The following is a 22,502-nucleotide window of genomic DNA, read 5'->3' on the forward strand; positions in this document are numbered from 1 at the left end:
GTGAGGCGCATCTCAGTGGGCACGCCCATCTCTGCTCCCCAGCGAACCGCTGCAAGAAGGCCCAGGTGAAGAGCTGCACGGAGTGCATCCGCGTGGACAGGGACTGCGCCTACTGCACGGACGAGGTGTGATGCCGCTGGGGCCTAGCCTGGGCCACCTTCCCAACCTGTGTGCCCCACCCTGCTACACCCCACGCCTGGGCTCTGGCCCACACTTGCCCCGCCCTCAGCCCAGCCTCAGGCCAGGCGGTCGTGGGAGAACAGGCAAGGGTCAGGAAGATCGGGGTGGTGGGGTACAGGATAGATCCAGGGTTAGGACAGCCAGGAGAAGGGCACTGCCCTCCTGACTCCATCTCCTTCCGGCCAGATGTTCAAGGAACGGCGCTGCAACACCCAGACAGAGCTGCTGGCTGCGGGCTGCCGGCAGCAGAGCATGGTGGTCATGGAGAGCAGCTTCGAGATCACAGAGGTGCCCAGAGTGGGGGCCGGGGGGGCTGGGCCCTCCAAGCTCAAGGCTGGCTGTTTGTGGGAGGCTATCGTGTCCCCTGGCTGAGCTGAGAGGTATCTCCCTCAGATCTGGAGAGACCCTCCAGCCAGGTGTCCCCCTCCCCTGGACACAGGAAACGCAGATCGACACCACCCTGCACCGTAGCCAGGTGTCCCCCCAGGGGCTGCGGGTGCGGCTGCGGCCGGGAGAGGAGCGGCACTTTGAGATGCAGGTGTTTGAGCCCCTGGAGAGCCCCATGGACCTGTATATCCTCATGGACTTCTCCAACTCCATGTCTGACGATCTGGACAACCTCAAGAAGATGGGGCAGGATCTGGGTACGGCGCGGAAGACAGCAGGGCAGGGCATGGAGAGAGTGGCCTCCCCAAGCTGGCTGGACACCTGCTCAGGAGGCCAGGGCTCAGGCTAGCTGCACCCATTCCTCAAGGAAGGACAGGACATCTGAGCACCCCAAGAACTCCTTCCCCCCATTCTCAGAGGCGGGTCCTGTGCAGACCCCAATAACCACTCGTGAGTGCAGAGAAGGCCCCAGCCGGGTGGGAACCAGAGCCCTCGGGTCCTTTTTGTGTTTTTGGATGTGCTGCGCTTCATGGCTTGCGGGATCTTAGTTCCCCGACCAGGGATTGAACCCGCGCCCCCGGCAGTGGAAGCTGAGTCCTAACTACTGGACTGCCAAGGAAGTCCCTCCTCTGGTGCTGACACGGAGGGCACCAGCTGCCATGAGGCTGAGGTTAATTCCCAGCTCTGCAGACGGCTGGTCCAGCTCCCCGGCCGCACCCTCCAACTAGCTGCATGCACAACTCTGGGTCCCCTGAGTCCCATTTCCCTCATCCGTAAATAAGGACAAGGGCTGTCATGTGCGTGAGCTGACGCCCAACATGCAAAGTGCTGACAATAAGTTGTTCTTCCTCTTCCTCCTTCCCAAGCCAGCCCCCGGCCCCTGTGTTGATGTGGGGTTCTTGGGGCTCAGCTGCCCCCTCTTTTTTTGTTGTTGATGCCTAGCCCAGGTCCTGAGGCAGCTCACCAGCGACTACATGATTGGATTTGGCAAGTTCGTGGACAAAGTTAGCGTCCCTCAGACAGACATGAGGCCCGAGAAGTGAGTGACCGAGGGAGCAGGGGTCCTGGCCAGGTGGTCCACGCCCTCTCCACCCAAGCACTTCGAAGTCTTCAGGTTGAAATGAGCCACGGGGGCGGTCCCTAGAGAGGGTGGGCAGGGGGTTGGGGGCATCTTCTCCCCTGACTTTCTCCCTCCCTGACTCTCTCCTTCCCACCTCCGCCCAGGCTGAAGGAGCCCTGGCCCAACAGTGACGCCCCCTTCTCCTTCAAAAACGTCATCAGCCTGACGGAAGACGTGGAGGAGTTCCGGAACAAGCTAAAGGGAGAGCGGATCTCAGGCAACCTGGACGCCCCCGAAGGAGGTTTCGATGCCATCCTGCAGACGGCCGTGTGCACCGTGAGTGCCGGGGCAGGTCCTGCCGGCCTAGACCCGGCTGTGCTTTTCAACAAGGGCATGAGCTGCCCACTGGCCTGCTCTGGTACCAGGCTGGGGCCCCCATCCCCTAAGACAAGCTCAGACCCACTGGGGGACCCTCAATTCCAATCCAAGTTTAGAGGTATCAGGGCCTGAGCAGTCACAGCCTGGGTTTGTGTTGGCCAGTGAGGCGGACATGAGTCTTGGGATTCTGGACTCTTCAGTGCCCTGAGGCCAGCCTCCCACCCAACCTCCCTGTTAATACCCGTCTCCAGCTGTGCTGGAAGAGGGCGCCTCTTTTTATGTGCACATCAGTTTTTTCATTTAAAGAATAATGTATCCACAGACAGAAAAGAAAATTCCCTGGCAGTCCAGCGGTTAGGGTTTCAGCACTTTCACTGCCGGGGGCCCAGGTTCCATCCCTGTTCGGGGAACTAAGGTCTCTCAAGCCACATGGCGTGGCCAAAAAATAAAACAAAATTAAAAAATAAGAAATAAAAATGAAAATAATGTATCCATATTACAGACAATTTGGAAAACAAAGAACAGAAATTGCCCATAATTTCACCACCATCAGACAGACAGCCACTGATACCCCACCAGCATATTTTGTTCCCTTTTCCTTATTTTATATAGTTGGAATCAGTGTACGTATAGTTCTGAAACTTGGTTTTTTTTTTTTCACCTAATGCTATCATAAACATTTTCTCTTGTAATACATGGTTTTCAAAATCATCCCATGTATTTCTCTCTTTTTTTTTTTTTTTTTTTTGCGTATGCGGGCCTCTCACTGCTGTGGCCTCTCCCGTTGCGGAGCACAGGCTCCGGACGCGCAGGCTCAGCGGCCATGGCTCACGGGTCCAGCCGCTCCGCGGCATGTGGGATCTTCCCGGACCGGGGCACGAACCTGTGTCCCCTGCATCGGCAGGCGGACTCCCAACCACTGCGCCACCAGGGAAGCCCCGATCCCATGTATTTCTCAAACAAATTGTCACATGCTGCTTGCTGTACCTATTTTAACTCTTCCGCTGAATGCTGCATGGTGTACATTTTTCTGTGCAATTGAGATATTCTCGCAGAGTGGTTAAGACCTTGTGGGGACAGCTGCATGAACCTGGTTCACATCTTGCGTGGCGCCCACTGTGGGCACAGCCCCTGCTTCTGTTTCCCACTTCCCATCGCTGGTTTCTGTTTATGCCCGTCATCACTCATGTGCTGTCTGTCACGTGTGTCATTCGTGGGGGCGTCAGGTTGTTAATCCTGTGTCCTCGCTGAGCCCTGTGTTGGGACGTGCTTTCGCTGTCACTGTGCACGACGCTGTGACGAGTGTCCCCTGCTCCACGGGCACCCCTCCTCGCTCTCCCCAGAGGCACATCGGCTGGCGCCCCGACAGCACCCACTTGCTGGTATTCTCTACCGAGTCGGCCTTCCACTACGAGGCGGATGGCGCCAACGTGCTGGCTGGCATCATGAGGCGCAACGACGAGGAGTGCCACCTGGACACCACGGGCACCTACACCCAGTACGGGACACAGGACTACCCGTCCGTGCCCACCTTGGTGCGCCTGCTCGACCGGCACAACATCATCCCCATCTTCGCAGTCACCAACTACTCCTATAGTTACTACGAGGTGCGGGGGCCGGGGCCTCACGGGGCAGGATGGGGGCGAGCGGGAGGGTCCGTGGAACTTCTCAGACACCCCCATCTGCCTTCCTCCCTTCCTTCCCGAAACTTGGGATGGGCCCTGGTGGGAAGAGGAGTCCACGTGCCCATTCCCCAGCCCCCCTCCCAAGCAGGTGGGGGCTGAGAGCACAGGCTCTGGAACGCACAGCAGGCGCCAGGCCTTAGCTTCCCCATATGCCAGGTGAGCGAACCCTGGAGGTGTTGTCTGGATTCAGAGAGATGACCCTTGTGGGAGGCTGAGCCCCGGCCTGGCGTTTTCTCCCGCAGAAGCTGTCCTCGTATTTTCCCGTCTCTTCGCTGGGGGTGCTGCAGGAGGACTCTTCCAACATCGTGGAACTGTTGCAGGATGCCTTCAACGTGAGGGCTCTGGAGTCTGAGCCTTTCTGGGGAGGGGCTGGAGAGAAGGCTGAATGGCAGAGGACTGGGAAATAGGACAGGAGGGAGGAAGGGTCTTCTGCAGTCCTTGAGGAGCGCCTCCTGGGCCTGGCCCCAGGTTCCTGCAGGCTCTTCTCCCTTGACCCCCACCCGCCCCCGACCCCCGCCAGCACCCCAGGCCTCCGTGTAGGTGGGAGTGCAGCACAGATAGGCCAGGCCAGGGTGGGTGAGCCCGGGGTACCCCCAGGCCATTGATCGCCTGCTCTCTTTTAGCGCATCCGCTCCAACCTGGACATCCGGGCCCTGGAAAGCCCCCGAGGCCTGCGGACGGAGGTCACCTCCAGGATGTTCCAGAAGACGAACACTGGGTCCTTTCTCATCCGGCGGGGGGAAGTGGTACGCCTCCATGGGGGTCCCGGGGCAGGGGAGGACGGGCACAGCGGCCTGCGGGGCGGGGTCTACCCGAACAGAGGTCCAGAGCATGGCCTCCGGAGTCAGATCTGGGTTTGAAGCCCTCTGGATCAGCCCCTTGGCGTGTCCTCATCTGTATAGTGGAGACCAATCAGCTTGGAGCTCAGGGTTGCTAAGATGAGTGAGTGGGCCAAAAGCAACCCTGGTTACTGTTGGTGCTATTGTCACCGTGGCTGTGCCTGGAGGGAGCAAGTTCGCAGCCCTGAGGAAGGGCAGGGAGCTGGGTGTCAGGGGCCAGACACATCCCTGGAGCTTGAGGGCCTAGAGACTTCAGGCACGACTGCCCCCTGGTGGTCTGTCCAGGCCTGCCTTGCCTGACAGTGGGGTCCCTGCAGGGCACATACCAAGTGCAGCTGCGGGCTATCGAGGACTTGGACGAGACTCACGTGTGCCAGTTGCCAGAAGCGGACCGGAAGGGCAACATCCATCTGAAGCCCTCCTTCTCCAATGGCCTCAAGATGGACGTGGACATCGTCTGTGACGTGTGCTCCTGTGAGCTGGTATGATGCGGCCCCGTCAGGTTGCGGAGGGAGGGAGAGGCTAAGCCGACCACCCCAGGGCCCTGAGTAACACAGCAGAGCATCCTGTGGCCACAACTCCCTTTCGGGGTTCCCTGAGGGGCAGCGTCCAGCGTCCCTCGCCACCCCCAGCCACCCCACCATGATTTCATTCCAGCAAAAAGAGGAGCGGTCACCTCGCTGCAGCTTCAACGGGGACTTCATGTGTGGACACTGTGTGTGCAGTGAGGGCTGGTGAGTGTGGGAGGGTGAAGCCAGCACCCAGGATGCCAGCCGCTCCCAGAGAAGGGTCTGGGCACACCAAGTAGGCTGCTGAGTGTGGGTTGGCAGCTGGGCATAGAAAGGGCTAGGAAAGGGGTATGTCTAGTTGGCAGGTGGATTCGTTTCAAAGCACTTTGAAATTCATGGATATGGGAACTCCCTGGTAGTCCAGTGGTTAGGACTCAGCAGTCTCACTGCCGGGGTTCCGGGTTCGATCCCTGGTCAGGGAACTAAGATCCCGCAAGCTGCCTGGCGTGGCCAAAAAATGAAAAGAAATCTATGGCTATATAGGATTACCGCTGGAAATACGCGTAAGAATCAGGGCAGTGGTGGCCGTTAGGGTGTTGTGGGTCGGACGCAGGAGGGAGACGTACTTTACCCTCCATCCCTTTTGGGCCTTTAGTATCTGAGCCATGGGCACCTGTTACCTGAGCAGACGGGAGTCATAAGAGAATGTTAGCAAGAGCAAGGGCTTTTCAAGCTTTAAGACATTGAATAAGTTTGTCGTGACTTGAGGAAGGGACAGGAGGATGGTCTCAGGGGACTGAGGTTTGAGTCTCAGCGCAGCCCCTGCTGCCTACGTAACTCAGACCCACAGGGGCCCACTTAGAGCCTCAGCTTCCTCATCTGTAAAATGGGATGGTGAAATCTTTCCTGCTGTGCCGTGCAGAAGTGACTGGCTTCTCCCGCAGGAGCGGCAAGACCTGTAACTGCTCCACTGGCTCCCTGAGCGACCTGGCGCCCTGCCAGCGGGAAGGTGAGGACAAGCTGTGCTCGGGGCAGGGCGAGTGCCAGTGCGGCCACTGCGTGTGCTATGGTGACGGCCGCTATGAGGGTCAATTCTGTGAATACGACAACTTCCAGTGCCCCCGTGCCTCCGGGTTCCTCTGCAACGGTGAGCTACTGGCCCAGGTGGGGTGAAGCCGGGAGTGTGGCCTGGGTGTCCAGCCCCTGCCCGCCGCCTCTGGCTCTGCCATCAGAACCCATGTTGGGAGAGCCTCGCTGGGAGTCGGGACCCCCATGTTCAGGCCCAGCCCTCCTCCAGATTCCCTGAGTGCCTCTCCTAAGTCCAGCCCCAACCTGGACCTCTCTCCTCCTCCGCAAACTTGATGCCCAAGGCCCCTGCCAGCATGAAATCCCCATTGTGGAATGTCCCCCTGAGGTCCTCCAGCCCGTGCCCACCCCCTTCTCCACTCTCCCATCCCACTAGAGTGGGTACCACCCAGCTCAACCTCAGTGATCGGTGGTATGTGGCATGGCGATCTTTCCTCTCTCAGAAGCTGCTACATCTCTAGCAGACAGGGCCTGGAGTAATGCATCCTCTGTAGCCCCACAGGGCCTAACACAGTGTGCGCCCAGGCCATGGGTACATAGCCTGGCCAGGGCTTCCGGAGCTGGGCAGGGGTCACAGAACCCACAGGGGCCATATGGAAGTATTGAATGGGCAAATGGAGGAGAATGAATGAAAATCCACTCACCAAATACTTATTAAGCCCCAACTGTATACTTGCCATGGGGGGGGGGTCAAGACCCTGCTTTTCTATCCTTTCCTCCGTTCTTGCTTTTGTCTGCCATTTCTTCTCTTCACCTGCCCACCCCAGGGTGTGCTCAGAGAAATGAAGGGAGAACCCAGGACGTCTGGAGAAAGGCAGACATTTGGCACAGGCCAAGCTGAGACAGGAGGGGAGGGAGATGCAGCCAGGAAGGAGGCAGGGCCAGACTGCGAGGGGCTTGGGTTCCAGTCCAGGATGGGTCCAGTTTTAGTGTAGTCCAAACTTTTTCTTAAAAGGCTATACATTAAATATTTTCAGCTTTGTAAGCCATATGGTCTCTGTCACAACTACCCAGCTCTGCCGTTGTAGCAGAAAGCAGCGTTAGGCAATACACAGGCAAATGAGTGTGGCTCTGTCCCAATAACACTTTTGCAAAAGCAGGTGGTGAGCTGGATTTGGCCCACAGGCTGTAGTTAATCAACCCCTATTCTAGTAAGGATATTGGACTTCATCCTTTGGACAAAAGGGAGTCACTGGTGTGTTTCTTTTTGTGTGTGTGTGTGTGTTTTTAATACATTTATTTATTTTTTATTTATTTTTGGCTGCATTGGGACTTCATTGCTGCGCGCGAGCTTTCTCTAGTTGCGGTGAGCAGGGGCTACTCTTCATTGTGGTGCGTGGGCTTCTTATTGCAGTGGCTTCTCTTGTTGTGGAGCATGGGCTCTAGGCACGTGGGGTTCAGTAGTTGTGGCATGCAGGCTCAGTAGTTGTGGCACACAGGCTTAGTTGCTCTGCAGCATGTGGGATCTTCCAGGACCAGGGCTCGAACCCGTGTCCCCTGCATTGGCAGGAGGATTCTTAACCACTGCGCCACCTGGGAAGTCCTCACTCGTGCTTTTAGTTTCATTTTCTAACTCTTTATATGTTAACCTTGTATCCAGCCACCTTGCTAAACTCACTTACGAAATCTAATAACTTATTTATAGATTCTTCTTGCTATTTTGTGGCATGTTTCTGATACTTGCAAATGATGACAGTTTTTCATCTCTTAACTTTCCAAAACTTATGTTTTATTTCTTTTTCTTACCTTGTTGCATTGGCCAGGACTCATTAGAAGTTCTTAAACAGGGGAGACACATGATTGTGTTTGTGTTTTGGGGTGATCTCCCCAGCTGCAGAGTGGAAGGTAGAAGGGCACAATAGAGCAGGAGAAATGGAGAGAAGGGAGTTCCAAGAAAGCGACGAAGAGATGGCTCTGCCCCTGGCTGGAGACATCCTAGCTCCCAAGGCAGCTCCAGCCAGTGGGCAGCCTGGACTGCAGGTGCAAGTGTGCCTCTCCTCTCCCCTCCCCTTCTCTGCAGACCGAGGACGCTGCTCCATGGGCCAGTGTGTGTGTGAGCCTGGCTGGACAGGCTTGAGCTGTGACTGTCCTCTCAGCAATGCCACCTGCATCGACAGCAACGGGGTAGGCCTGGGCATGAGGCAGACAGTGGGGGGCGGTAGAGGGGGCCCCAATCAAGACCACCCTTCCTCTCAGGCGGGGGGGAGCACAGCTGGCTCACTGGTGCCTCCTCTTGACTCAGGGTATCTGTAATGGGCGTGGCTACTGCGAGTGTGGCCGCTGCCACTGCAACCAACAGTCTCTCTACACAGACACCATCTGCGAAATCAACTACTCAGCGGTGAGGCCAGATTCACTGGGTATGGGCATGGGGACCCTAGGCACGGGGCAAGACGGACAAGACGGGCTGAGCCTGGTGCCAGAGGAGCTGCCCGAGGGTGTGACGTGGTGGGAGCGGGCCTGGCAGGGGCCGCCGCCCAACACAGTGCCTGTCTGACCCTCTTCGCCCACCCAGATCCGCCTGGGCCTCTGTGAGGACCTGCGCTCCTGTGTGCAGTGCCAGGCGTGGGGCACCGGTGAAAAGAAGGGGCACGTGTGTAAGGAGTGCAGCTTCAAGGTCAAGATGGTGGATGAGCTTAAGAAAGGTATGGGGCAGGGAGAGAGGACTAGGCAGGGGGGCTTCCGATGGGGTAGGTGGTGTCTCTCATCTGGGCAGGGCTGTGGAGCTGGGCAGGGGGCTCATAATCCAAACTGAGGACATGCAGTCCAGGAAGAGGGGTTCCAGACCTGGGAGTGGTCACAGAACCCAGACAGGTCACACAGACCCAGGTAGGGGCCACACAGTCTGGCCAGGGCACCCAGACCTGGGGAGATGGCTTCTGGCTTGGGCAGGGGGCAAAGAGCTGGGTAGGGCCATGAACACGGCAAAGGCCCATAATTGGGCCGTGGGGGCTCACAGCCTCCTTTCCTCTAGGTCAGAGAAGTGTTCTAGAAGGGACTTCCCTGGCGGGCCAGTGGTTAAGACTCCGTACTCCCGCTGCAGGGGGCGTGGGTTCGATCCCTGGTCGGGGAACTATGATCCCACATGTGGCCAAAAAAAAAAGAAAAGAAAAAAGAAAAACGTTGTAGAAGCCCAGCTCCTGAGCGATGCCCAGGACGGGCACAGATTTGCAGCCTTTGACGCTCCTGGAGGGCAGCCCCCGCCTTGCCCCATCTGTATGCACAGTTTGCCGGGAACTTGCGTTCTTCCCCAGGGAGGTGCCTCCCACCCTGTGATGGGCGGACTGGGCCCCAGAGTAGGGCTGTGGTGAGGAGCGGCCACCCCACCAGGCCCTAAGGTGCTCCGGGGTGGGGTTGGGTGCCCTGCTGACCGTCTGTGGGTGCAGCGGAGGAGGTGGTGGAGTACTGCTCCTTCCGGGACGAGGATGACGACTGTACGTACAGTTACACCGTGGAGGGTGATGGCGGCCCCGGGCCCAACAGCACCGTCCTGGTGCAGAGGAGGAAGGGTGAGCTGGAGGGCCGGCCGGGGGCGTGTGGGTGGCCTGTCGGGCCCCGGTGGGGGAAACGGCACCGACTTCCTCTCCTTCCTCCCTAGACTGCCCCCCCGGCACCTTCTGGTGGCTCGTTCCCCTGCTCGTGTTCCTCCTGTTGCTCCTGGCACTGCTGCTCCTGCTCTGCTGGAAGTACTGTGCCTGCTGCAAGGTGGGGGCTCCCCCAGGGTCTCCCCCCGCCACCAGGGTCCCTGTAGGTGGCAGAGGCCAAGCGAACCCACATGTTCTGCCCAGCCCTGGTGCCCTCCCCACGCCAGCCTCTCACCTCTGCCAACCATCAGTGGCTGGATACCTGGGAGCCCCTACCCGGGGGTCAGCCACATGCAAAGGGTCACGAGAGCTAACAGGGAAGGAAGGGCTCTGCCCGCCAGGAGCTGACAGTCTACTGGGGAGGAAAGACAGGAGACAGGAAAACATGGAGGACGGCATGGCATGGGATACTGAATTGTAGGGAGCAGAGACAACTCTCTGCAGTAACCCCCAGCGTTGTGGGATATTAGTGTGTGTTACAGAGAAAAAGAGTTCTGTGATCAAATACATTTGAGAAAGCGGTTTCTTCTTTGCAGGACTTCTCAGAGCCTTTGATCTAGTTGTATGAATAGTGAAACTATAAGAGGAAGGAATTCCGTGCTTCCCAAATGGGTTTGATCACAGAACCTTTACTTTCCAGAGTATACAGCAGGACCAGGGTCCCCTGGCACACATTTGGGGAACCCTCTGCCCCATCACCCTCTGTGTACCCCCTTGTGTGCCACACACCTAGACCCCTGCAGCTGCCTGGATATCCTGGTGTCTGGGAAGGCACCTTTGCCCCCTCTGGACCGTTGGCGTGGGTGGCAGGTGGTGGTGGAAGGGGCTTACCTAGGCTGGGGTGGCTGTCTCAGCTCTCATCCTCACCCACCTTGTCTCCTAGGCCTGCCTGGCCCTTCTCCCGTGCTGCAACCGAGGTACGGGCCAGCATCAGCAGGGGTGGCGGGCTTCTGCCCGCTCTTTCTTCCAGCTGGGGTGGAGGGGAAGTGGGGGCCGAGTCTGGAACAGAGGTGGGAGGCCCCGGGGTCCCACCTGCAGGGGTGTGGTGGGGAAGGTCTAGGGAGCAGCCCAGTGTGAGGACCCTGTCCCGCAGGTCACATGGTGGGCTTCAAGGAAGACCACTACATGCTGCGGGCGAACCTGATGGCCTCAGATCACCTGGACACACCCCTGCTGCGCAGCGGGAACCTCAAGGGGCGCGACACGGTCCGCTGGAAGACCACCAACAACGTGCAGCGGCCTGGCTTTGCCTCGCATGCTGCCGGCATCAACCCCACGGAGCTGGGTGAGGGCCAGGGCTGGGTACCGCAGGTCTTGGCGCTGCCCTTGGGGCCCGGGGCACGTTCACCGCTGCTCCCAGGTCCGGGATCACACCATTCCTATTTTCTCTGGGTATTGGGGTGCAGGCACAGGCCTGGCTGCCTTCTATCCTTCCTGATGGTGCTATAAGCCTCAGGTGCTCCCCTATCCAAGCATGGCTCCTGGACGGGGCTTCTGCGGTGCCCACTGTGCAGGGGGCTGACGACACCCCTCCCTGCCTGCCCCTAGCGCCCTACGGGCTGTCCCTGCGCCTTGCCCGCCTTTGCACCGAGAACCTACTGAAGCCTGGCACCCGAGAATGTGACCAGCTGCGCCAGGAGGTGGAGGAGAACGTAAGGGCCAAAGAAGCCGATCGCAGGCAGCTGGCGTCTCTGGGCTGGGTGTGAGCCAGGTGGCGGGAGGGCAGAGGGAAGCAGCTGGGGAACCTGGATTCTTCCAGGCAGGAAAGAAGGGCTTCCTTGGACATGTGCCTGGCCTGGGATCATCCTGGGATCTGTTCCCTGTAAATGCTTCCAGAAGGGTGGAGGCAATGTGCGTGCCCATGGCCACGCCCCCAGCCCACCCCGAGAGGTCCTCTGGGCCTGGATGGCTCTGGGTGGAGAGGCTCCCCCAGGGCCCGAGCCTCACAGCCCTTCCTTGTCTGGCAGCTGCACGAGGTGTACAGGCACATCACAGGCGCGCAGAAGCTCCAGCAGACCAAGTTCCGGTGGGTCCTGGGTGCCCGGGGTTGGGTGAGGGTGCTGCCCATATAGCCAACGCCAGGGGATCTCCCCCAAGCAGATCGTGCCTCCACCCCAGGGACCACCTGGCTCACGTTCCCCACTTTGTCCTCCACAGGCAGCAGCCCAATGCCGGGAAAAAGTGAGTCGAAGACACACAGGTGGGGTAGTACCAGTCCCAAGTACCTGCCCCCTCTGCCCCCTCCCCCACCCCAATCTCCATCTCCATCTTCATCCCACTGGAAAGGAGGGCTGTCTGTCTGTCTTTGGGTAGGACCTTCATTGAGCAAATACCAGCATGAAGCCCTCACCAAAAGCCAGCCCCCGTACTAGAACAGGAAAACCACAGGGAACCAAGCAGACCCAGTCCTTGCCCTCGTGCCGGCGAGAGCCCCCTACCCAGTACCCGGGATAGCCCGGTGCCCAGCTGCAGCCCTCCTCCGACGCCAAACGCCTTGATCCTGGAGGCACCGCTGGGTGCCAAGAAGATGGTCCAGTGGGTGACACACCTCCTTCCCAGTTCCTACCCCGAGTCCCAGCCCCGCCAGGGGAAAAGTGGGGGTGGGAACAGCATGTAGAGAGGACAGAACTGCGTGCGCAGTAACAGAATGCAGCTCTCACTGAGCACATCACCTTCCGTGAGAACAATTTAGACCAGCATTTTGAGTGCTTACAACGGGCCAGGCCTTGTTCTAAGGGCTTCATGTGTGTGGTTCTCTTATCCAAGTAGGTACCATTGCTATTCCCGTTTTATAGTTGAGGAAACCGAGAATCAGAGAGCTTAAGTAGCTTGCCCAAGGTTACCTAGCTGTTTAGATATAGAGCCAGGATTTGAACCCAGGCAGTCTGGCTTCAGGGCCTACACCCTTCGCATCTTTGCTGTCCTGACTCTACTTTTGCTTCAGCAGCCCTTCTTGGTGAGGTGGGTGGGAGCAGTAGCCTCATTTCACAGATGAGGATGCTGACTGCAGGGTGAGGGGGCCCACCACGCTGGGACCAGCCTGGGCCTCTAGGACTGTCTGGTTCTGATGACTGCCTTTTGCTTCCTGGAATCTTGTCCCCTGATGGAGAGAGGACAGGTAGGCGGGGCGGGACGAGTGCCAGCCTCCTGGCCAGCCTGACACCTCCCCACCCAACCCCGCCCCCAGGCAGGACCACACCATTGTGGACATGGTGCTGATGGCGCCCCGCTCGGCCAAGCAGGCCCTGCTGAAGCTGACGGAGAAGCATGTGGAGCAGGGGGCCTTCCACGAGCTCAAGGTGGCCCCTGGCTACTACACCCTCACTGCAGACCAGGGTAGGTGGCCAGGCTCCCTGTGCCCCTCCCTCTCACCTCCCGCCCCTGTGCGGCCCCCTGACCCCCATCTGACGTCTCCCCACCGCCTGCCCAGACGCCCGGGGCATGGTGGAGTTCCAGGAGGGTGTGGAGCTGGTGGACGTGCGGGTACCTCTCTTCATCCGGCCTGAGGACGATGACGAGAAGCAGCTGCTGGTGGAGGCCATCGACGTGCCCGCGGGCACTGCCACCCTCGGCCGCCGCCTGGTCAACATCACCATCATCAAGGAGCAAGGTCGGTCAGGGTGGGGGGAACAGGGGGGCCAAAAGGGAGGCTCTGGGGTCCCTTGTTCCTCCTCAATCCAAGTGGAAGTGGGGCCTGGCCATGTGGCCTAGGCAAGTGACTTAACCTCTGAGCCTTGGTTTCTCCATCTGTAAAATGGGTATCAGGCTCTTGTGAGGAGTGTGTGGCTGTACGTCTCTGCACAGTGCCTGGTAGTAAGCACTCAGTGTGGGAGCTTCTCTTATAATCACCAGAGGGTGCTACGTCCTCCTGGAGCCATTGCACATCCCTCTCCTTGTTCTTCCCCTATGGCCTTTGAACTTGGGAGACTGAATGGGGCCCCCCTAGGATGGCAGGGCATCAGAGCAGGAAGGGGACTGGGGCCTCCCTCTGCCCAAGCCTATCTAGAGGGGTGAGCAAGGCGTCACACCACTGTCACCCACGGTGCCTTCCCTGCTGGTTCCTCGGGGAACCTGGACTTGTTGATAACCATCTTTCCGGCGCCCGGAGGGTCTGTTCTGGTCCCTGACCCCTCCTCCCCACCTGCTCCAGGACCCCAGGAGGGGGGGGGTCCAGGACTTAGGCCTACTCTGCCTCAGCTCTCAGTCTCAGCTCTCATGTCTGGTCTTGCCCCTGCCCGGCCTCCTTTCTCTGCCCTGACCCTTCCAAGATGTTAGTTGGACACTGTTCCAGCCTTGTCAACTTTTCCTGGAAGACTTTTCCAGCCCCTTCCTCTGCCCTTCCCCAGAGAGGGGTGACAAGCAAACTCCTGGAGTCTGGGCTGGGCCAGAGGGAGGGCGGGGGCTGAGAAGGGACTGTGGCCAAGACCCCTGACCGGTGCCTGGCTCCTTGCAGCCAGCGGGATCGTGTCCTTTGAGCAGCCCGAGTACTTGGTCAGCCGTGGGGAGCACGTGGCCCGCATCCCCGTCATCCGGCGTATCCTGGACAATGGCAAGTCTCAGGTCTCCTACTGCACGGAGGACAACACAGCGCAGGGCAACCGGGTGAGTCTGCACCACGGGGTCAAGGGCACATCCCAAGGGCCCGGTGCAAGCAGGACATGGGGGCTGCCTGAGTCTGGATGCTGGTGGTGCCGCTGGCTGGCCTCCCAAGGACATGTCCATCTGCCCGGCCACCCTGCACTGGCACCTAAAGTGCCAGTGACGCCCTGAGTGGGGTCTCATCATGTCTAGACCATCCATGTCCCCCTCCCAACATCCCAGGATCCACCAGGACAGCCAAACTCTCCACAGAGAAATAGACACCTCCGTCTGCCACTGTCCAGGGACTCTGGGCTTCTTGACGTGGAATCACAGACCCCATGTCCCTGGGCTGTCATTGCCGGGCAGGCCGTCTCTGGGCCGTGCCACAGGAGCAGCCCTTCAGGGCAGGGAGGGCCGTGTGGTAGGGCAGTGTCCCCTTTATCACTGGGCCCCAGTCTCCGGGAACTGCCCAGTCCAGGTGGTGGGTGTGCTTGGATTGGCGTACAGGTCTGTTTGTTTTTCTAAATTTATTACCAACATTTTATGTTTTGTTTTGTTTTTTGGCCATGCCGCATGGCTTGTGGAATCTTAGTTCCCCAACCCAGGGATCGAACCCGAACCCGGGCCCGTGGCAGTGAAAGTTCAGAGTCCTAACCACTGGACCGTCAGAAAATTCCCTATTACCAACGTTTTTTTAAACTAATTTTTATTGGGGTCTAGTTGATTTACAATGCTGTGTTAGTTTCTGCTGTCCAGCAAAGTGAATCAGTTATACCTGTACATACATCCACTCTGTTTTAGATTCTTTTCCCATATAGGTCATTACAGAGTATTGAGTAGAGTTCCCTGTGCTATACCGTAGGTTCTTATTAGTTATCCAGTTTATACTTATTACCAACATTTTAAAACTAAAAATATTCACATCAAAACTTCACTCAAAACGTAATGAAGTCTAGTCTCACTGGCCCACAGGCCCAGCCCACTTGGCAATCATGGGAGCAGGTGTGCACTCAGAGGATCCCGACACACACCCTATTCTTTTTATCGGTGGGAACAGTTCTCATTACTGCTCCAGTGCTCCCCATAAAATCTCCAAAGAGGAATTTGGATGCCCAGAACTTTTCACTGAATATTATAGAGATTCTGGCTATCCTGTTATGCTTCTACGAAGATCCTTTGGGATTGAACTTTTTTTTTTTTTTTTGCGGTACGCGGGCCTCTCACCGCTGTGGCCTCTCCCGTTGTGGAGCACAGGCTCCGGACGCACAGGCTCAGCGGCCATGGCTCACGGGCCCAGCCGCTCCGCGGCATGTGGGATCCTCCCGGACCGGGGCACGAACCTGCGTCCCCTGCATCGGCAGGCGGACTCTCAACCACTGCGCCACCAGGGAAGCCCCTGAACTATTTTTAAAAACATTTTATTTTTCAACTTTTTGTTTTGAAAAGCTTCAGCCTACAGGAAGATGGAAAGACCAACGAAATTAGCACCCATTTACTCTTTACGTAGATTGACCTTGCTTTCTTTCTCTCTTTCTATATAGTTGTATACATGCGCGCGTGTGTGTGTGTATGTGTGTGTATATATATATATATATATATGTATACGTATTTATAGCTCTATAACTGTAGAGAGAAAGGGAGAGAGAGTGTGTTTGGTTTACTTTTGTTGGCTAAACTATTCAAGGTAAGTTGTAGACATCACATAGACCCTAAACCCTTCTGCAGGCGCCTGCTAAGAACAAGGGCACTCTACATGACTACGACAGAATTACCTAACTTAAGAAATGTCACATTGTCCTCATAACTAATAATTAGTCCATATTCGGATCCCCCCATGTTCACATGTCCCAGTAATGTCCTCTATAGCTTTTTCCCCCCAATCCAGGCACCAATCAAGGGTAGGACATTGCATTTTGTTGTCATGTGTCTTTAGTCTCCTTTAATCTAGAATAATTCCCCGGCTTTGTCTTTTGTCACCTGGACATTTTTGAAGCATCCCCCCCCCCCCCCCCCCGAGGTCAGTTGTCTTGCAGGCAACTCCTGCTTTTCTTTCTGGGTTTTTGTAGCGTTTGAGTTTGTCCCTCTCTGCACAGCGCGGCTGGCTAGCAGTGCCTGGAATTGAATGTTAGTTTGCAGTGCCACCTAGTGGCGTCATGTGACGGGAGCTCAGGAAAGCTCTGGGGCATTGGGGGAAAAAAAAAAAAAGCTGGAGATGTTGGAAGCACCCCACCAGGGAGGCAGGGCCTGGGGGCTGTGGGATCCAGACTTCGGAGCCCCAGTGCGGGGAACAGTTCCTCCCTCCCTGTCTGGGGCCTGCAAATCTCAGATCCCCCGGCTGAGTGCCTGCCTGTATGGGACCCTCCACATCTGCATCCCTGTCTCTGCCTTGGTTCAAATGCTGGTGAACCAAGCAACCACAACTACCTGTGTGAACTTGGGCGAGTTTCTTCACCTCTGTGTGCCTCAGTTTCCTCGTTTGTAAAATGGGGACAATAATATCTCTACCTCACACTGCCCTGAGGAGTAAACAAGCTAATATTTGTAATGCGCTTGACGTGCAAGAGGTGTTGTAGAAACATAAGCCATTCCGTGTCCACGTGGGACAGTCTGTGTGTGAGGGTCTCTGCATTATCTGTGAGGTTGGGGTGGGGTGTGTGGCCGTTACTCATTCTCCCAGGCCTGGTCTGACCCTGACCCCTTCCCACTCCCAGGACTACATCCCCACAGAAGGCGAACTGCTATTCCAACCTGGGGAGACCTGGAAGGAGCTGCAGGTGAAGCTCCTGGAGCTGCAGGAGATGGACTCCCTCCTGCGGGGCTGCCAGACCCGCCGCTTCTACATCCAACTCAGCAACCCCAAGTTTGGGGCTCGCCTGGGCCAGCCCCAGTCTGCCACTGTTATCATTGGGGACCAAGGTAGGCAGAGTCTGGAGTCAGCTTAAGCAGGGCTGGGGGCTTCTTGACAGTCTTAGCAAGTAAAAATACAGGACGCTCAGTTAAATTTGAATCTCAGGTAAGTAACAACCACATTTGTAGTGTAAGTATGTCCCATGCACTATTTGGGATGTACTTATCCGAAAAAAGTGTTTGTTGTTTATCTAAAATTCCAATTTAACTAGGTATCCTGCCTTTATCTGGCAACCCTACTCTCAATCAGAGAGGCTGGGGTCATGTGGCCACCGGCCTGCTGCTGGCTGTGAATCCCACCACTAAGGGCCTTAGCCCTTTGACTTGGGCCTTAATTCCAGCTAAAATGCAGGTGTTTCCAGAAGGGGTGAAACAGTTCTTATGGGTCCTGAGAACTGTATAGTGGGGTCTCTGAGCCCACCCGGAGAGGAGGCTTGCCGAGAAGATGGGGCAGGAGGCGGAGTCTTGGGGTCCAGGAGTGATGGAGGGCGTTGGGAGGAGCCAGATTGTCTCACGTGGGACATACCCTTGGCTGCCAAAGGGAGAGAGCAAACTCGTTCCTCTTTCTCATCCCTCCAGAGACCCTCCTGGGCACCCCCAAGTTTGGCAGGATGCCCTGTGCTTTACTAATGGGGGCACCAGCCCTCTAGAGACCCCCTTTGGCAGGTCTCAGTTGAGGGGGGTGCAGGGAAGGAGCATTGATGTTTTAACTGGGCTTCTGGCGCCCCCTGGTGGCGACGGTGGGTTCCTGCCCCCCTCAAAAGCGGGGTGTCTCAGCTGGCTGCCCTGCCCTGGTTTGACCCACTACAGATGAACTGGACGGGACCTTAATGGGCCAGACCCTATCATCACCCCTACTCCCCCGGGGTGACCTGGGTGCCCCACAGAACCCCAATGCCAAGGCCACCGGGTCCCGGAAGATCCACTTCAACTGGCTGCCCCCTCCTGGCAAGCCAACAGGGTACCGGGTAAGGTGGGGGGCAACGAGGGTGGTGGATGGGGGAGGCTGGGCACATAGCGGGGAGGTGGGCCACCGGGGGGCAGAGGGCCCTTGAGGGAGAGGAGAGGGCATGCTTGGCCTCAGTGGACGGGGGAACCCCCATCTGTGCCCCGGGGGAGAGGCAAGTTCCTGGACTGTGGCCCCACCACCCCAGAAACACCTCTGCCCTGCCCCAGCCCTGCTGTGTGAACCTGGCAGGTCACTCGGTCCTGTCTGTGCGCAAAGGGGGTAACACGAGGGCAGGGCTCAGTGGAGGGACGATCAGCTCTGCCAGCTGCTCCCCACTGACCAGCCCCGCCCCGGGAGCAGGTGAAGTATTGGATCCAGGGTGACTCTGAGTCTGAAGCCCACCTCCTCGACAGCAAGATGCCCTCGGTGGAGCTCACCAACCTGTACCCGTACTGCGACTACGAGATGAAGGTGTGCGCCTACGGGGCGCAGGGCGAGGGCCCCTACAGCTCCCTGGTGTCCTGTCGCACTCACCCGGAAGGTGAGGCCTCGCCTTTCTGTCCATCCACCTGTCTGCCCCCCAGCTACCCTGATGCCAGCGTGCCCAGCCCTGTCCCCCGACCCCCTAGAACTCTGCCCCCTCTCTGCGACTGACAGCTCTCTTCCTGCATCCCCTCCCCCTCCAGCTCCCAGCGAGCCAGGGCGTCTGGCCTTCAATGTCGTCTCCTCCACCGTGACCCAGCTGAGCTGGGCTGAGCCGGCCGAGACCAATGGCGAGATCACAGCCTATGAGGTCTGCTATGGCCTGGTCAACGAGGACAGCCGTAAGGATCTGGACCTCTCCTTCTGCCCCCAGGGAGGGGGCAAAGAGTGGGAGGAGGTCACAGCGTCCTGGGCAGTGGATGAGCCCATATGTCTGACTGCCTGGGGCATCGTTAGGTCTGTGGTCAGGTTTGGGCTGAGCTGCATTCCAAAGCCAGGCCCAGAAGCTCCCAGGGCGGGTAGGGATGGAGGGCCTGAGATTATATATGTGCAGTGGGGTCACCTGCCCACGCAGGTAACTAGAATGGCTCAATTCTACAGGGTTCTCTTAGGGCCAGAGTAGAGTCGACAGATTTAGCAAATAAAAGCAGAGGATGCCCTGAACTTCAGACAGACAATTTTTCTAGTATATTTCATGCAATATTGTATCTGGCAGCCCCAGGCCAAAGCACCTGGCAGAACTGTTATTTTTCTCCCAGTCCTGGAAAGGGGAGGGACCACCCCTGCCAGTTGTCAGGATGAGAAACTATTTGAGGGAACTTGGTCCCGCCTCTTGCCTGGTGCGGGGCCCTTCTCCTTGCGCTCTCACCTCCGTTTGGCCCATCTCAGGGATGGAGAGCTGAGTCAGGCTTACCACCGCCAGGGTGGCCCAACAGGGCAGAGGGCAGCAGGATTGTTCTGGGTCTCAGGCTCCTTGCCCTTTACTAGCCTGGCTGGCCAAGCACAGCCTTGTCAGCAGCTGCATCACATCCTTGGCTCATTCTGAGTTTACAACACCTGGTCCACCCATGGACCACTGTCAGGAAGTGTTTTCCGACCCAGCCTTTAATCCCAGGAATGACTGATGGTTTCAGCCCACGGCCTTAGCCCGCTGAGGCCTCCGCTGTGTCACGAACGTGCGAGGCAGGCCCGAAGGCATCAGCGACTTTGGGGTGGCCCCCTTCCCTTCTCCCCCTGGTGGACAGAGATGAGAGAGGGCGGTTAGAGACCTCCCCCGGCTGACAGCCCAATGTCAGCCAATTCTTGGAGCACAGCTGTTTACTTACCAAACAGCATCAAGGGACTTCCCTGGTGGTCCAGTGGTTAAGAATCCATGCTTCCACTGCAGGGGGCACGAGTTCGATCCCTGGTTCGGGAATTAAGGTCCCGCAGGCCACGCGGTGGGGCAAACAAACAGCGTGAAGCTTAGCAGGTGTTGTTTTTCCAGAGCCCTCCTTTGGACCCCTGGGGAACTGGGACATTTTCTGGTCTCCCAGACGTCTTCCAACATAGAGGGCCCCATCTTGTCACATGGGGGCCTAGGCACCGTAACTTGCTTAGAGCAGCCTGGGGTCTCTTCCTTCTCTCTCCCAGGGCTTGCGTCCACCCTTCTAGGTGTGGTGGAGGAGAGCTGCTTCCCCTCTGCTCTCGCCCTTAGCTCTCACAGGCCTCAGCCTGTCCTCAGGTGCAGGTTCAGGCCTGCCTCTCTCCTCCCGTCCCTGCCCAGGTGACCAGGGCAGCCGTGCATTTGGGGTTTGGTTGTGGACAGGGAGGCACAGGTGCTGAGGGCGCCCAAGCCTCTGGAGCCAGCGTCACGCAGACGCACATGGACGCAGGACCCTCTACCAACTGGTAGAGGTGACAGTGGGGCCGACTTGAGTCTAGTGAGTCTAGTGTCTCTGCCACTTAACTTGGCGATGAGCCGCGTGGAGCCTTCTCTAAGCCAGTCACACCCAGGTTCTCAGGGCTTGGCACGCAGCTGGGTTTCAACAGTTGCTCACTCCCTGACTCGTTCCCCAAACTCCTGGGTGCAGTTCAGGGGCTGTGCAACAGTCCTGGTGCACCAGAGGCAGGGATGCACCAGGCCAGAAGCTGGTGACCCCTCTGAAGCACTCTCCCTGTCCCAGGACCCATCGGGCCCATGAAGAAGGTGCTGGTGGACAGCCCCAAGAAGCGGACGCTGCTCATCGAGAACCTGCGGGAGTCCCAGCCGTACCGCTACACGGTCAAGGCTCGCAACGGCGCAGGCTGGGGGCCTGAGCGGGAGGCCATCATCAACCTGGCCACCCAGCCCAAGCGGCCCATGTCCAGTGAGTGGCGGGTGGGAGGCACAGGGCAGACAGGGGCGGGCAGGAGGCCGAGGCTGGGGCCCTGGCTCACCCGCTCCCGCCCTGCAGTCCCCATCATCCCGGACATCCCCATCGTGGACGCCCAGAGTGGGGAAGACTACGAAAGCTTCCTCATGTACAGCGACGACGTGCTCCGCTCCCCGACGGGCAGCCAGAGGCCGAGCGTCTCTGAGGACACTGGTGAGTGGGCCTGGGATGCCTGCGAGGAAGGTGGGGGTCCTGGGTAGAGGGTGGGGCCGTCACTGGTGTCCAGAGAGAGCCAAGGGGCCAGTGAGCACTGGGCACGACGGTCACACCAGAAGTCCCCTCTCAGCCCCAGGCGAGCATCTACAAAGCCGACGGTTCGGCAGGCACCACACTGGCTCTGGGTACAGGGGGGACAGAGCCGACGTGGCCCCAGTGAATAGTGTGCACGTCTGTGAGGACAGGCAGAAAGCCATGTGCTTGGGGCACATGCACACAGGCTCGTGCACATGGGACTGGAATCACAGTTTGGAGACTGGAGGGCTCACCAGCAGTGCCGTGGAATCGGGCCACCTCCCAGGGACAGAGCTATGTGGGAGGAGGCAGGCCGGGCTCTGGGGCCCACAGAGCAGTGTCTCCCCACGCTGGCCCTGTACAGTGTGACGCAAAGAGCCCTCGACTGGGATTCTTGGGGACTCAGTTTTAGCTCTGGCTCCACTGCAGGAATTCAGATGAATCACCCTCTCTGTGCCTGTTTTCTGATCTGAAATGAGATGCCAATCACACACCACCATTAGTGAAAATCCTTCAGGATTTGTATTTTCTTCCATCCTTGCCTATACCAGGCCTCCATGGTGTCAAGCCTAGGTTTAAGGATCCCAAGCCCAAGGGTCTTGAGAGTGTTGAGGGTCTGAAGTAAAGAGCAGCTGGTACGCAGCAGGTGCCCCAGCGCAGCTGCACTACACTTGGCTGCCTGTGACGCACTCCGGCTGCTGGAACTGCCCCTGGGAGGCCGGCAGGGGAGAGCTCACTCCCTCCGTCATCCAGATGGGAAACTGAGGCTCAGAGCAGGGAGTCCTCACAGCTGGTGGCAGAGCCCAGGCTCTAGTCCAGGGGTCTCCCCTCGCCAGCTGCAGCCCGGGCCGCCCTCTTCCACCTCTCGGGCGAGGGCCTCACCGGCCACCGGGCTCCCCGGCACACACCCGGATCCCAGAGAGCCAGAGGACGGGCTCACGTCACAGCGCCGCCCGCCTCCTCCCCCAGCCCCTCTGTGCAGCCGCCCGCGCCCCCCGGCGGTGCCAATGCGGCCCTTCGTTGTTCCCAAGGCGGCAGCGGCTGGAAGTTCGAGCCCCTGCTGGGGGAGGAGCTGGACCTGCGGCGCGTCACATGGCGGCTGCCCCCGGAGCTCATTCCGCGCCTGTCGGCCAGCAGCCGGCGCTCCTCCGACACCGCCGAGCCGCCCCGCGGGCCCCTGGACGACGGCGCCGCCGATGGGGGCGCGCGGGGTGCCGGCGGGGAGGGAG

The 22,502-nt window shown here is 58.4% G+C and overlaps 1 protein-coding gene across 1 annotated transcript in view; it reads left to right on the forward strand.

Annotated features, from left to right (window-relative positions):
• Window positions 1-22,502, forward strand: part of ITGB4 (integrin subunit beta 4) — a 30,697-nt gene that overhangs the window by 4,614 nt on the left and 3,581 nt on the right. The window contains exons 3-32 of the mRNA XM_082679265.1: window positions 43-125; window positions 367-468; window positions 620-824; window positions 1,510-1,606; window positions 1,792-1,963; window positions 3,349-3,612; window positions 3,933-4,022; window positions 4,314-4,436; window positions 4,847-5,011; window positions 5,187-5,263; window positions 5,983-6,185; window positions 8,145-8,248; window positions 8,367-8,465; window positions 8,640-8,769; window positions 9,511-9,633; window positions 9,723-9,829; window positions 10,592-10,625; window positions 10,802-10,993; window positions 11,257-11,360; window positions 11,676-11,734; window positions 11,866-11,889; window positions 12,896-13,044; window positions 13,139-13,318; window positions 14,162-14,310; window positions 17,001-17,205; window positions 18,007-18,164; window positions 18,506-18,686; window positions 18,832-18,969; window positions 20,794-20,976; window positions 21,064-21,195. Of these exons, the coding sequence (XP_082535391.1) occupies window positions 43-125; window positions 367-468; window positions 620-824; window positions 1,510-1,606; window positions 1,792-1,963; window positions 3,349-3,612; window positions 3,933-4,022; window positions 4,314-4,436; window positions 4,847-5,011; window positions 5,187-5,263; window positions 5,983-6,185; window positions 8,145-8,248; window positions 8,367-8,465; window positions 8,640-8,769; window positions 9,511-9,633; window positions 9,723-9,829; window positions 10,592-10,625; window positions 10,802-10,993; window positions 11,257-11,360; window positions 11,676-11,734; window positions 11,866-11,889; window positions 12,896-13,044; window positions 13,139-13,318; window positions 14,162-14,310; window positions 17,001-17,205; window positions 18,007-18,164; window positions 18,506-18,686; window positions 18,832-18,969; window positions 20,794-20,976; window positions 21,064-21,195 (4,032 nt within the window). The remainder of the gene's footprint in view (window positions 1-42; window positions 126-366; window positions 469-619; window positions 825-1,509; window positions 1,607-1,791; window positions 1,964-3,348; window positions 3,613-3,932; window positions 4,023-4,313; window positions 4,437-4,846; window positions 5,012-5,186; window positions 5,264-5,982; window positions 6,186-8,144; window positions 8,249-8,366; window positions 8,466-8,639; window positions 8,770-9,510; window positions 9,634-9,722; window positions 9,830-10,591; window positions 10,626-10,801; window positions 10,994-11,256; window positions 11,361-11,675; window positions 11,735-11,865; window positions 11,890-12,895; window positions 13,045-13,138; window positions 13,319-14,161; window positions 14,311-17,000; window positions 17,206-18,006; window positions 18,165-18,505; window positions 18,687-18,831; window positions 18,970-20,793; window positions 20,977-21,063; window positions 21,196-22,502) is intronic.

The sequence above is a fragment of the Grampus griseus genome (assembly GCF_964374135.1).
Source record: "Grampus griseus genome assembly, chromosome: 20".
NCBI lineage: Eukaryota > Metazoa > Chordata > Mammalia > Artiodactyla > Delphinidae > Grampus > Grampus griseus.